The sequence below is a fragment of the Schistocerca americana genome, chromosome 3, assembly GCF_021461395.2.
Source record: "Schistocerca americana isolate TAMUIC-IGC-003095 chromosome 3, iqSchAmer2.1, whole genome shotgun sequence".
Lineage (NCBI taxonomy): Eukaryota > Metazoa > Arthropoda > Insecta > Orthoptera > Acrididae > Schistocerca > Schistocerca americana.
Genome location: NC_060121.1, coordinates 164264596 through 164280704, shown reverse-complemented (window position 1 = coordinate 164280704; position 16109 = coordinate 164264596). Strand labels below are relative to the sequence as shown.

Here is a 16109-nt window from a genome sequence, read left to right as displayed (position 1 = left end):
CACACTAGCTTTCGAGCACAAGTTCTTTTATCAGCAGTGCTGCCGCCCCCCCTCCCCCACACACACATGCACATTCTCTCCCTCTCTCTCCCTCTCTCCCTCCCCCTCCCTCTCTCCCTCCCCCCGCCCCCCCCCCCCCCTCCCGTCGTGAGACCACAACAAGACTAATTGTTGATACTCGATTGTTGAATTGTTGAAAGCAGTTACTTGAGGTGATGGAGGTGGGGAGGGGTGGGTAAGAACACAAGGAGGGATTACCAGAAAAGAGACAGGACTTTGGACATATGACTTTGTGGCTGCACAACAAAACAATAAAAGTACAGACGATACAACAAAAAGAGATGTAGGAAGAGGATGACGGGTGGGGGAGGGGGCGGGGGAAGGAGAAAAAGGTGAAGATAACAAGCAAGATAGGGAGGGGAGAGGCATTGAAAGGGGAGGTGAGAGGGGGGGGGGGGGAGAATGCTCATGACGGGGGAGACTGAGAAACAGTAGTGGGAGAAGGCAGTACATGATTTGAATGGAGGAGAAGTGGTATGGACAGAAAAGAGAAGGGAGAAGGAAAGATGAGGCAGTGGGAACAGATAAGTAGAGGTTTAGGCTTGGTGGATTTTGAGTGTGAAGTATGTATTGGAGAGACAGTTCCCATTTTCGTAGTTGAGAGAAACTTGTGCTGGAAGGAAGTACCCAAATGGCCTGGGCAGTGAAGCAGCTGTTGAAGACATGTGTGTTGTGCTGCATGTTCGGCAACTGGATGGTCAAGTTTGTGGTTTGTCACAGTTTGGCAGTGACCATTTATGCCGGTAGACAGTTCTTACTTGTTATGTCCACATGTAATGTTGTAGAGTAATTGCAGCATAGCTGATATATAACATGCCTGCTTTCACATGTGGCACTGCCTTTTATTGGGTGGGAAATGCCTGTGGCTGAAGTGCAGCAGGAGGTGGTGTGTTGGTGTACGGGACAGTTTTCGCACCTGGACCGACCATAAGGGAATGACCAATGGAGTGCAGTATTGGGAGTAGGATTGGAACAGGGATGGATAAGGGTATTCTGTTGGTAGAATGGGCAGCCGAACACTACTTTGGGGCAGTGTTGGTAGGATTTTGGGTTGGATAGCCCTCATCTCGGTATAGGATATGAGATAGTTGAAGCCCTGGTGGAGGATGTGGTTGAGCTTTTGAAGGCCAAGGTAATACTGGGTGATCAGAAGAGAGCTGATTGCTGGCTGTTTAATAGGTTTACTGGTGCCAAAGGAGGAGATAGCATGGGAGACATGATGAGCTGAATAAGATGATGTCTGTCAATAAAGGCAGCTGTTGAACTCTGTTGTAGAAATGTACCGATAACCTTACCAGAGCTACCTTTACAGAGTTCAACAAAGAGCACTTAAAGGCCTGAAACTGAGAAAGGATCCCAGGCCACCTCTAGAACTTATAAACTTGATAAATATCCTTCAGGGTCAGTACCTTCTCCCTTCACCTTCTAACTGAGACCTGGAAAACAATATTATAGTCACCATCTTTTTTAAAGAAAACCTAATTGCTACATCTGTGACAATTGTCGTGACATATCTTTTTCTTCCATCATTGGAAAAATATTGGTTACAATTCTGTTGAACAAGCACATGACAATCTGAAAAGACATACTTCTTAAATCTTGTTTTTGGTTTTACTCCTCCAGATGTACAATTGACATGATCTTCTGTACCAGATTGCTGCAAAAGAATTGTAGAAGAAAAAGAAAAATCTCTGTTGCTAGGGTCCTGTTACCCATAAGAGGCCTTTGACATCACAACTTCAAGTTCTCAAACTCCAAATGATGAAAATAAAGTCATCTTGGTATGGTCCAATTAATCTGACTTTGTCCTCAGGGTCCGTAAAGGAGTGATACATAGGGGGCTACAGTATATTTTTCATTAAAAACTGGTTTCTCAAACTTCATAAGTAAGCTTTTGTGAGTTTGTTGGCATATCAATTTAAGCATCTACCATTTTAAGTTTTTCAGCATTTCTGTGACTGTTGTATTTGGTATAGGTTCCACACACCTGATCAGTTTCCAAGGATGGTATGCACAAGTGTTTTGTAAACAATATCATTTGTATACTGACTGCATGTCCCCAGTGTCATAGTAGTGAAGTGAACCACTTGCTTTATTTATCATTGAGTCTGTGTGTTAATTCCATTTCATATTCCTACAGACTGTTACACCCAGATATTTGTATGAGTTGACTGATTCTAATTGAAACATTGATATTTTAGCTGTGGGACAAAGTGTTTCTAAATTTTGTGAAATACACTGTTTTCATTTTCTGAAAATTTGAAGCAAGTTGCCAATATTTGCATGACTTTGAAACCTTATCAATATCTGGTTGAATATCAGTGCAGCTGTTTTCATATAGCACTTCATATGCATAACTGCTTCATCAGGAAAAAATCTGTAGTTACTATTAACGTTGTCTGCTAGATTATTAATATACAACATGAACAGCAAGGATCCCAATACACTTTCCTGGGGCATGCCTGAAATTGCTTCTATATCTGTTGATGACTTTCCATCCAAGACAATATGACGTGTCCTCCCTGCCAAGAATTCTTCTGTTCAGCCACAAATTTCCTTTGATACCGCATTTGATCCCACTTTCGTTAATAAGTGTTTATGTGGTACTGAGTCAGATGTTTTCTGGAAGTCATGAAATTCGACAGACATGTGCTTTACTGCCTTGATCTGTAGCTTGAAGGATGTTACGTGAGAAAAACACTAGTTAGATTTTACGTGATCACTTTTTTCGGAACTCATGCCGGTTAGCATGAGAACTAGAAATATGAATAACTGTATATAAAGACTCTAAGGCACTTTGATCCAAACAGGTGCCCGTTGTTCAGGAACACACATTTGCAATATCTTCTGACAAATGTGCTTAGCAGCTTGTAAAATAATATACAGTTTAAGAGAAGCTTGTAAGATTTATTGGTGTCAGGTCTTTCTATTCATCAGTGGATTGTCTGCAGAACCAATTCAAGTTTATACTATTAGTAATATGGAATAATGAAGTGTTATGCACTATTAGACTTCTGAACATCTAAAGTGCAGTAATATTGTCACCATAAGTTAACATGGCAACATCCCTTTTTTCTCCCCCTTTTGATGATACTTGGTAGCAGTTACCCAGTAATTATATTAGTTCTTTAGTCTGTACATATTCACGTCTTGGTAATCATTTTCAAGGTATTAAAATTAGTTTTAAGTTTTTTGATCTAGTGGACAAGGTTGAGGTCCATTTCCTTGAGGACATGTGGAAAGAACATTTACTCTGAGTGCGTTAATTCTTACATAAAATGTGTGTTCCATATTTTGTTTCCTGATGTTTCACCTCCATAGTTCTTCTTCTTCTTCTTCTTCTTCTTCTTATTATTATTATTATTATTATTATTATATTATTACCATTACTATTGTAATTATTTCACAACAACTTAAAGCTGTTGACTGAGACGTATGTTTTTCTCTCAGGGTGCACCCCATGTAATGTGTCGACCAACTCGTGTACGGGCAATGTTTGCATCACGAGCATGTCGTAAGGCCGTTATGATTGGAACAGATCTTAGTCTGGCAGAAATGCGAAGAATTGTTGATCATATGGGTGAGATGGACAGCCCCTGGGTAAGTTCCCTTGTTGCATTTATTTGTGTGTCATCTTTCTTTTTTATCTCAAATAATATTAGTATGTTTGCTTAATGAACACATTACAGCATTGCTGCATAATTTACAGTGAATCAATTTACTTTTCAGGAAATGTCTCATATGAGGTTTCATAACCTACTTATTGGAGATTTGTTGATTGCAAATACTATTACTTCTTACTTTCTTCTGCTTGTATTGTGTTACTCTACTGTTTTATTCTTTTCTTTAAGGGAGAAAACAGTTTTTATTTGTGTGTTTACAAAAATTCTACAAGCAGTCTTCATGTACAAAGAGAAACAGAAAATGAACTCCATGAAACCATAGCTGAACACAAAATTTGTGCACACAGTGGGCAGATTATATGTATAGTCACACAAATGGAATGAAGGTGCATACTTCATTCATTCGTGTTGCAGTCAGTCATGGACTGTCACTGACATTACATATTTGTGCAGGCTCATAGTGGCATATGGCCACCATTAGTAGCCATGAAAAAGCCACTCATGTCAGAGATCGACACCCTACACCATTGCCCCCCCCCCCCCCCTCCACCTCCCCCTGCCCCCCAATGATAAATGCTGGTAGTTACTCCAGTGCAAATGTGGTTCCGATCTGAACCCTTTGCTATATGCAGTAGGTAGTATGGTGTTGTAAGCATTAGCCCTCTGTTGCTGCCGTCTGGTTCTAGGATAACTAATGCGTACATCTTTCTCTAACCAGCGACATCAACCATCACATACAAAATACTCATGATCCCTTTGTTGTGCTTTTATTATTCACTCTCTATGACTTGTACAGTCCCATAATGTTTTCTCCTGGTATTCTAGTAAATATACTGGTTGCATATTCTGCCTTTGTTTGCATCCAGTACTGTGAGCTGATTTTCCATATAGTGCAGCACTCACAACAGGCATATAAGGCAAAAAAAGAGGAGGAGGAGGAGGAGAAGAAGAAGAAGAAGAAAATAAAAAACACAGACAATAAGCAAGTGGAATCATCACTGACTGTTTCCCTTCTTACTCTGACAACATAAATTTGCTCTTAGTCACAGGTTGGGTGATTGCCTGAAAATTTGTTTGTTTCCACTCTGTTGTTTTCAGGTGCTTAACCCCGCCCCCCTACTTCCCCCCCCCCCCCTTCCCACCCCCTCCACCCATCCATTACACACCTTTATTGCCCACATATGCTGCGTACATTACTGCAAGTTGCATACCATCAGAGCAGTTGTTTTACTGGATATAGGTTTCTCTAAAGCCTCTGATTCTAGGAGTTTCTAGTGTTATGGGTCTGAATTCTGTTAGCGAATTCTTCATTACATTGTTTTGTACACATTGCCAGAAGGGCACAATTAGTAATCAAATGCTCTCCACTTCCTTTTACCGCTCACTCACTCCACCTTGTACACTTCAACCCAATCAAGTTGCAATGCTGGCATATTGCAGTCAGCTGGGACAATCTAGTGTGCAGGTTTGTGTGTATTCTATAATCTCTGATGAAAAATTTGTTTGAAAGTTCAGTAGCATTGTCCTGTTCATGTGCCTGTCAGCAATTCAACACTTCAGTTATGTGGTGTTCCACTACCTTTACCCCTACTGTTATTTTATAATTGCCATGGTAAGTAGACTATTTCACAGACACACTCCCATAGAAGCTGAAATGATAAAACACTCTAGGGAAAACTTGGAGACTGTTGTGTGAAAATTGTGTTAATACGAGTACTATGGTGGCAAGTGGAGATGGTGGTGGTTAGTGTTTAACGTCCCGTCGACAATGAGGTCATTAGAGACGGAGCGCAAGCTCGGGTTAGGGAAGGATTGGGAAGGAAATCGGCTGTGCCCTTTCAAAGGAACCGTCCCGGCATTTAGGGAAATCACGGAAAACCTAAATCAGGATGGCTGGAGACGTGATTGAACCGTCGTCCTCTCAGGCAAGTGGAGATTACAACTTACCAGCAACAGACTGGGAGAGTCACAAGTGACAGGAACAGGATTTTGGAGATTTGTACTAGGTTTATAAAAAAATTATAATATTTATAAATATTTTATAAAAAAATTTAGCAGTTACTTAACCAACTCATGAAAATAAGTCTTAGTCCTTCTTGTGACAGACTTGAATTTTTCATTTCAAGTAATATGGAGGAGGGAAACTGACCGTAAGGCTGTTATTACGTTAGTGACTGCGGGTATGACAGAAACAGATTGAAGATAACATAAGCAGGCAACAGCAGTTGTCTCTGGAACTGAAAATGTGGATTCTTGATGGCTGTATTTAGCATGATTGTGAAGTGAGAAAGACTTGTCGTGATTCAATAGCCATGGTGCAAATCATAAAAGGAAATACATCGCCATCATAGATTAAAAAGAATCCAAAATGCTAATAAACAAAGTCAAAATGAATATAACGCGAGCATTGTCACAAGTGTTCAATGAATTTTAAACTAAAATTCTATCTACCAGTCTGACAAAGCTCTTAGAAGTTTTTGCTTAGTGTAAAGTGAATAAGTGGATGTAAGTTTTCTGTCCAGTCACCCACTGATCACATTGGTACCAAAATAGGGATTGACACAGGAAAGGTTAATATAGTGAGTTCTGATCTCCAAACTTGCTTCACTGTGGCAGATGATCTCCAAACTTGCTTCACTGTGGCAGATCGCAGTACTACTCCTCATTTCAGTTATCGTATGACACCAGAATAGCAGATATCAAGATAGGTGATCATGAAACAGAAAATCAGCTACATTTTATCAACAGAGAAAAGGCAACTCAAGCTGATAGCAACGTGTACAGCTCTAAACTCAGTAATGCAGAGTTGTATTACACACACCTACCTGTAGTGTATATCTTTCACCCCGATGACCCTGGTGACACTTGTGGCATGGACTCCTATAGCAAAAATGTTGACGTATTTGTCCTGATTAATAATTGTTCAACTGCTGCCCACAACTTGTGGTGATGCGCTGAATATGACAGAGATCAGGTGGCTGGTGAGCCACACAAGTATCGTCATGCCCATAATGTATTCCTCAAACCATTCTGAGACAGTTTGGAAGAAATCTGGTGATGTATTGTCCTCCTTCATACCTGTAAGCATGTTGATCTATCTACTCTGGACTGGTGATCACCAGTGGTGCACACATGTGGAGGCGGCCTCTGTAGCCCCTGGGCGTGATTCTGCGTGTCATGGATGCTGTTGTCAAGCATTGTATCATTTTGAAATTTGGTGCTCTATAGCCCATGTGTCTACTGTTTCAGTGTGCAGTTGCAGTATAATGGTGATGTCAAATACCAAAATGTTGCTCATGGTGTTTAACCACAGAAACAGCAATTCACCCTGAATTGAGAGACTCGTGGAACCCCATTGGCTTGGTGACACGAAAAATTCAATATTGTATGATACTGTAAATGGGAATGTCTCATGAGTCAGTTGCACATAATCTGGCCTCAATCAAACCTTATAATAGCAGTTTTTTATGCTTTGTGCACTCTACTGTCATTCCTACAGCCAGTAAAAGGTCTGGTGAACTCCATTCACATCTTGGCAAATTGTCTCACCAAGCTGTGGTGGCAAAGGTGTTCTCATCCAACGTAGGAGCTAACCCAATTACTCATGAGTGTGGCTTGTATTAAGGAACTTGCTACCTTTCTATCAGCAGTCTATTGTAAGTTGCTGAAGCAACTAAGTTTACCAAGCTTTTGGGAAAATGTGTAGAAATCTCTTCACAGTAAAACCAATTATTATGGAGCATCTGAGATATAAATTCAGATGAGTTTACGTGTCACACAGGGAGATTACTATTGACAAATGTATATTACCGTGGCAAAAATGCCTATTATACATCCAGTTTATTTCTTCGAAATGCAGTGGATTTGACATTAAATTTTATGGATTATGTACAAGCTCTTACAAATATATATGAATTGTTTTGGTGCCTGTGTGTGATTTGGTAGAAAAAGGTTTCTGTATTTGCATTGACAATTGAAAGAATAGTCCAGATTTGACAGAGAAACTAACAAGCAAGGATAATGATGTTACCACCCCAGTGTGGCAAGACACAAAGGACTTTCCGGGATTCATGAAAAAATAAAAACTGTGCAGAAGGGAGAAAATGTAATAGTGTCCAGAAACAAGCATTTTACTTTGTGTGAGACCATGTGTGCAGAATTTGTGTGCCGATTTGGAATTTTAGATTCACATATTTTACTGTTCACATCACTTCTGCATAATTTTTCATTGGTTGTATGAGTACCCATTTGTATCATGAAATTTCGAACATTTGCAAGTGCCGCGGTAAACTCCTACTTTTATCGTGAGTTGCAAACTTAAACTTATTTGTGCTCTTTTAAAATTTTTGAGAACAGTAGGCCTGTGTTCATTCAAAACAATCATTCTCTAATTTCATTGGATAATTACATGAGAAATAAGTTATTTTTGAGAATTTTTGGCACTTATAAAACTATATTTTCAAAAGCTACTGGGTTTTGGACAACTTTATATCATAACAAATCAGGGTTTGTGATTCACAGTTACTCCCAAATAATAGATCACCCTGAATTTCATTGTATATTGATGCAATTAAATGTGCATTTTTGAGATTTTTTGGAAGTTACCTTTGTTATGCGCATTGTCTAATTCATAGTAAATTGGTGTTTGTGATTTAGTTACTGTAGCAGATATTCTAACTAACATATTGTGTTACATCTAGTTTTATCTTAAAGAGGTGAATATATTACACACACATATACTGTAAATTAACTCTATTTCTGAGTTTGATAATAGCTATAGTTAACCTCAGAAAGTTTTAGAAAATTAGTAATTTTTGCCACAGGTTTTTCTGTTGCCTTAAATAGGAATCTCATTTGGTGTATTTGCTTCAGTTTGTATAGGGAATTAATAATTTTTTTTAACTCAACAAATATAAAATATAATCAGCAGGCTTAGTTTAAAGTTATTTGTCCTATGTGCTGTAATACATTGCTCCAGCCAAAATGCAGCCCCACTGTGAATGCTTTCGCAAGCACAGGATGAGTTGACTGATGTTCATAAGCAGCTCAAAATTACCCTTACTACTGTCAAAAGATTGGCAACTGCTGCAGATCGGTGTGTTGGAAGAGCTCTCGAAAGTCAATGTACCTGTGATATTGGTACCAAAGGTACTTAAAGACTATTGTCTCCTGTGAACCTTGCCTCCTCTGCGGACGGTATGGGAACTGTCATTACTCATCCATGCAACAGGGTTAGTGTCTATTAATCATTAGGAGTTCAAACGCACAACGAATGATGGTACCCCTTGGGGAAATGGCGGTAAGGGACAGGATAGGACACCAGGTACATTCAGTGCCTTAGGGTTAAGAACTGTAGGGTCCCCCAAAATGGGTCAGTTGTCCACTACACATCAGAGGCTGTTACCCAGGTAACTGAATGCGTGTGGGGTGCACACAAAGATTTTTTAGATCAGGTGATCCTCCATCCATTGTAGATAATGATAGCTATAGGAAAGAATTATCAGTGCAATATTGGGGAAAAAAAATGCCTCCCTCAGGTGAGAGTATTAAAATATTAGTGATTAACTGCTGAAGTATTCACAACAAAATGCCAGAGTTTGAAGTGCTCTTGAAAAGCAATGAAGCTCACATAATAAAAGATACAGACAGCTGATTAAAATTTTTGGCGGAAAATTTAAGTGTATATTTAAAGGCTAACAGGGAAATGGAAGTGGTGTATTTGTCGCAGGAGACACAAAATTCAAACCCACCAAGATAGAAACTGAAGCTGCATGCGAGATTGTTTGAGCAAGATTCAGTTTCAGGGGTGGGCATCAAGTGCTAATTGTCTCCTTCTTTTGCCCACCAGACTTGTTTCGTGATGTAATTGAAAACTTTAGATAACGCCTTGGTTCACTTGTACATAAGTTCCTCAACCATATTATACTAATCAGTGCAGACCTTAATCGTCCAGCAATCACTCGGAGAAATTACAATTTTGTTAGTGGTGGCCCTGATAACACATCCTTTGAAATATTACTGAATGCCTTCTTTGAAAACTATCTTGCACAGATAGTTCGGAACCCAACTCATGATGAAAATATAGCGAATCTAATGGCAACAAATAGAGATGACCTCTTTGAAGACATCCACAATGAAAATGGCTTCAATGATTATGATGTGGTTATGGCCACAAAGATTACCAAAGTACAATGGTTAGCTAAAATAAGCAGAAAGATATATACATTTAGTAAAACAGATAAAAAAATCAGTCGTTTCATATCTAAATGAGGAACTTCAAACTTTCAGCACAGGGCAGCAGCATGTAGAGGAACTTCGGCTCAAGTTTAGAAGAATGGTTGACCATGCACTGGATATATATGTCCTCCATGGTATACAGTCACTGTAAAGAAACCGAGATCAGTGAATAATAGGTGTAAAACAAAACCTAGGACTGTGTGTAGAGGGATGCTTAATGAAATGTGTTCGGCTGTCAATAGACCAATGCATGAAGCCTTTTCACAAAACCCAAGGAAATTCTGGTCGTATGTAAAAGCTGTTTGTGGCACCAAAGTTAGTGTCCATTCCCTATCAAATGGGACAGGAACTGAAATTGAGGGAGCAAAACAAAAGCTGAAATGCTTAACTCCATTTCAGAATGTTCCTTTACAAAGAAAACCCAGGAGACTTGCCCTAATTTAATCCTCATACCACTGCCAAGTGTGTGAAATCAGTATTAGTGTCAGCAGTGTTGATAAACAGCTGAAATCGTTAAAATTGAACAAAGCTCCAGGGCCTAATGGAATCCCTATCAGATTCTATATTGAAAATTCATATGAGTTAGTCCCTCTTCTAATTATAGTCTATCATAGATCCCTTGAACAATAACCCAGTAGTTGTCACACCCGTCTATGAGAAGGGTAGTAGAAGTGATCCACAAAACTACTGTCCAATAGCCTTGACACAGATTTGTTGTAAATTTCAGAAAACATTCGCATCTCAAACATAAGGAGATGTCTTAAACAGTATAACCTTCTCTCTGCCAACATTGATCATGTGAAACCCAACTCACACTTTTCTCACATGGCATACTGAAAGCTTCGGATCAAGGCAGTCACATAGATGTAGTACTTCTTGATTTCTGAAAAGTATTTGACTCAGTACCACACCTACATTGTTAAAAGTTCGAACAGATGGAGTATCAGGTGGATTTAGAACTTTTTAGTGGGAGGTCACAACATGTTATCTAGGAGTGTCATTGTCAGATGTAGAAGTAACTTCGAGCATGCCCCAGGGAGGTGTTCTGTGACCCTTGCTATTCATATTGTGCATTAATGACCTTGTGGACAGTATTAATACTAATGTCAAACTTTTTACTGATGGTGCAGTTGTCTATAATGAAGTACTGTGTGAAAGAAGCGGCATATTCAGTCAGATCTTGATAAGATTTCAAAGTGGTGCGAATATTGGCAACTTGCTTTAAATGTTCAGAAATGTAAAATTGTGCATTTTACAAAATGAAAAAAATGTGGTATTCTCTGATTATGATATCAGTGAGTCACAATTGGTATTGGCCAATTCATACAAAAACCTGGGTGTAACAATTTGTAAGGATATGAAATGGAATGATCACATAGTTTCAGCTGTGGATAAAGCAGACGCTAGACCTCAGCTTATTGGTAGAATACTGGGGAAGTGCAATCAGTCTACAAACAAGATTGCTTACAAATCCCTTGTACGGCCCATTCTAGAATATTGCTCAGATGTGTGAGACCCATACCAGATAGTACTAACAGGGACTATTGAACGTATACAGAGGAGGGCAGGACGAATGGTCGTAGGTTTGTTTGACCCGTGGGAGAGTGTTACAGTGATGCTGAAGAAACTGAACTGGCAGAATCTTGAAGATAGGCATAAGCTATCCCAAGAAAATCTGCTAACAAAAGTTTCAAGAATCTGCTTTAAATGATGACGCTAGGAATATACAACCACCCCCTAGGTATTGCTTACATAGGGATCATGAGGACAAGATAAGAATAATTACAGCACGCACAGGGGGATTCAGATATTCAGTCTTCCCACATTCTATACATGAATGAACAGGAAAGAACCCTAAAAACTGATACAACAAGATGTACTCTCTGTAGTGCGCTTCATGGTGGTTTGCTGAGTATGGATGTAGATGTAGATGCTGGTCTAGGTTACAACAAAACAATATACTTGGGAGTTATTCCCAATTGTAGGATTACCAAATGGCTGTAGCATCCTGATAAAGTATTATCAGAGACGATTTTTCCGTTTGTTGAATGTTGCATGCCTCAGTACATATCTTCTGTGCATAAAAAACAAAAAACAATGTAGTATTGAAAACAGCAGAATGGAATTCATGATAAGTCTCCATAAACAGTTAGTTGTATCTTCTCCTCCATGAGGATCATCAGTTAGACACACACCACAAACAACAGAAGTACTGTAGCTCTTCTCATATTAAGGGATTTTCCAAACATTTTGCCAAGACAATTAGGAGAAGACCAACAGGACAATATGAAGTATGTTCTAGCAAAGACATTTACTAAGAAACATCTTACTATAGTATAGCTTTCAATAGCACATAATGTGAAGTTCTTTTTTGTGCAGGAACACATTATAAAAATATATATTATCTGTAATTACGAGTAAAAAACTTGTGTTTCTCTAATGCTATCTAAAAAAACGATATAGCTAGAATAGATTGCTACTCATCACATAGAGAAGGCATCGAGCAGCAAACAGGCACATTTAATAGTACATTTAAACATAAACTAAGCCATCAGACACAGGCCTTCATATTTAGAAAAGCATGTGATGTGATCACACCAGCCTGTGCTGAGGAAAATTACTAACTGAAACTCAGTCTCTCTAATGTTACAGACCTAGACTTAGCATAGGTAGTAATGCTGCTGCACTTCTGTGTCTGTCTACTTGCTATAATTTAGTTTAGTGACCAGTTTGTTAAATGACATACACAGTGCTGTGAAAATCGTGATCCTTTCACATTTATTGACATCAGAAAAATGATGATGATCACCTTGTATTCAATAATTGAGATAGTACTTACATCACAGGGCCAGCAACATACATACAGATGTTTTGACCTAGTGGCAGCAGTTTTACTACACACTTTTATTATCCAGTTCCGATTGACACATAACTTGGCATTTAATTTGGTTATGGAGTCACTGCACATAGTACCTGTTAAATTTGTATTATTGGTTATCTGGTACCGCGCGCCGCGGAATTTGAATCCACGCCAGACGTGATGGACGTCGAAGACCCATAGAGGTCGCTGCACTGTAAGCTGTGGCGGCGCACGCCTCCTGGCTCACTTTTAGTGTGAGGGCGCCACAGTGGAACACATGGTCCCAGCGGCCAATAGCAGTGCCCCCGATAGCGTACTTAAGTCGCCGGTCACTCGCTCAGCCAGTCAGTCTAATCTCGCTTACGTCGGTTTACACCTCACTTGCACTAGACTGCTTTCTTCCTGGTTCGTGTACGTGTTTGTTTCCTTGTGACTCTGTTGTTCGGTCTTGTCGTATTCGTACTGTCCTACGTTGGCTGTGTCCGTCCTTTTCCGTTGTGTTGTTGTTCGCGGGCCTCTCTGTGGGTCCCGCTGCGCCTTCCGTCGGTGCTACCCCGCGACCGTCCTGGTCGCAGTTACAACAGGTTAAACATCATAACTGTACATTTTGATATCACACTGAGGACAGACTCCAGTACCATCAGTACGCTGTTAATGATTTACCAGTTAGCTGCAGACTAACTTACAAAATAATTGTACATTTTGATGACTCTGACGGAGAGATGTTATCAAGTTGGCTACTTAATGCAAGCTCATTGACGGTGACCCAGAGATCTTCACAGTTTGGTTCACTATTGCATACTGATGGAAGCATTGTCTAAGTGTACTTACAGAGGCATGTAAAAATATAAATATAAATTTGGTGTTACATATTAAATATTAACACAAAAGAGAGCAAAATTAGAGGGTACAAAATTATAATGAACAAAATGGAAATGTGTTTAGCTGTAGTAGCAAAAGTGCAAAATTATATGTACTATTTTATGTAAATAGAATCTAAAATCTGCTACTGTGGGCGTTTCCAGAAACCCACCAGAAGTTACTGAAAAAATGAAATTTTCCAAATTGGATAATTAGCAAATTAACAAGTTCTTCTAGCAATAATAGGCACTTTTCAAATGAGAAAAATGTGAGTTAGAAAACTATTGTAATGAATGTTGGAAATAACCATTATTTATGATTCACACATTCTGGAATACAAGACTTTTGATTATGAATTATTTTTAAAATAGGAAGATTTTGTAAAAAATAAAATGCTTATGGAAAAGAGCAAAATGAGGCCTTTTAAGCAAGCTATATCAGTTGACAAGCAAACATCTATTAGCTCACTGCAAATTTCATCCCCGTGTATTCTTGAAGAATTTCAAATTATGACTATTTCTTTATGAAAATTATTTCTAGGTAAAGCAACCATAATATTATTGTTTGTTATTGAGGAACCATATTGTTGATAATCAAATGTGATAAAATAAGGTCTGATCAAGAAATTAACTATTTTATCTAACAGTCTCTTATGCAGTCTCCACAAAATAAGATATTACACACACACACACACAACACACACACACACACACACCGATGTCAGGAGTGGCAGAAGAACAAGTAGGATGGTTATATCTTGCTCTGTTACATCTTGTGGGCCTAAAATATTTGCTGGAAATGTGTGGAATGAAAATAGAGTGCTGGAATGAGAGAAGAGTATTTCTGAGTTCCTACAATCAATGTAAAGATTAGTGAATAATTTTGCCAAATATGTAAAAATTTTGTTTATCATAACTAAAGTATTTTTCATAGGCCATAATATTTTTGAATACCTTTTCTTCACAGAACTTGTACATCATGATTCCTCTGTAGTGCCTTGAAGCAAGGATGAAGTCTTCAGAAAAAAATCTTGTCTCCCACTATGTTACTGCATTAGTAGAACTCTGTATGTCAGTAGAACAAAGACATTGAATTTAATTATCACCTGTCTTTCAAAAATATTTTTCTCCCTTGTTACAGAACTGCCCACATGGACGTCCAACTATGCGGCACTTGGTAAATTTCAGCATTTTCTTCAAAAATGAACTACCAGATTCAGGAATAAAAGTAATTAGCAAATAATTTTAGTGCTGTTATGCTGATTATGTTATAAAATGTACAAACAACACAAATTATGTAAAAAAATTACAGAAACTCTTTTGTAGAAACCATTTACATATTTTTATAACAGTTTTGTTGTTGGTGTTTATGATACTTGTAGATAAGAATATTTATTAGACAGGCAACTGAGGAGCAGTTAGGACTATTGTGCCTTAAAAGATTTTCTTTTAATTAGTAGGCCTATGCTTTTACATTCACGGTTTAGTTTGAATGTGTACATATTTATACAAAATACCATAACTAAGCTGTGTGGTATTTTATGTTGTATATGTTTTGTTTTTACTCTTTTGTATAATGAAATGTACATGTGATTGTAAAATAAATATTGTTCTGTTTCCCTATGCAGTTTCCTCAACTTCTTATTTGTGCTAGAGGAAATATTACAGAGGAGCTCATTCAGCATAAGAATTCTAGTGAAACTTCTTTGTAACACGATACTTCATACTAGAACTCTGCCTTTTACAACTTTGAAGCTAAAAAAAAGTAAGCTAAGGAATAAATCATTAAGAAAAAAAGCCAATTATGATTTTCATCACTTGCTCATTAGTCAAACAGTTGCAGCATGGATTATGGTTTTGTTCCTCTATTTATAATTTAGATTGGGTGAAGCTCAAGTTGAACTACCAATCATTCTGTTTATTATTATTATTATTATTATTGTTATTATTATTATTATTGGTCTTTAACACACTGACTGGCACATGCACAGTGATTGATGTTTCACTGCCAGGCTATGCTAAGGCATCAGCGGTGAAGCTCTACTTTGGATGGAGACAGGCACATGGTTCAGGTGTAATGCTCTGCTGTGGCCAGCAGTGGCCTCATGGCAGTCAAGATGTTAATCGATGGGAAGCTGTGGAATTTGCTGTTTTGTTTCATAAGTCTGGTAAATAACAATACTTACATTAACACTCATGTGTAGGATGACTTTGTTAATTTGAGACAGGAAGTATCTCAAAAAACATGCAATGGATTAAAAAAATGGAAAAATATCTGTTCAGTATTTTTTAAAATGCTATCTGGCGATACAAATGTTTTCCCCAAACCCCCTGACCCACCCCGAGGTTGTGCTGTGTGGGGCAACTTTGAAATTTTAAATAGGAACATCCCAATTTTAATGAAGATTTGGATTGGATGGGAAAAAAATATGTAAATCTTGTTCCAAATCAGTATTATCTCTCAAAAGC

General features: G+C 38.4%; 1 protein-coding gene across 2 annotated transcripts in view; it reads left to right on the top strand.

The window, feature by feature from the left end:
• Positions 1-15315, top strand: part of LOC124605473 (mismatch repair endonuclease PMS2) — a 153941-nt gene extending 138626 nt beyond the window's left edge. The window contains exons 12-13 of one of the 2 annotated variants that reach the window (XM_047137181.1): positions 3511-3660; positions 14782-15315. In XM_047137181.1, coding sequence (XP_046993137.1) covers positions 3511-3660; positions 14782-14883 — 252 coding nt within the window. In that variant the 3' untranslated portion in view covers positions 14884-15315. The remainder of the gene's footprint in view (positions 1-3510; positions 3661-14781) is intronic. The other variant, XM_047137180.1, reaches the window with a different exon arrangement.
• Positions 15316-16109: the final 794 nt, after the last annotated feature.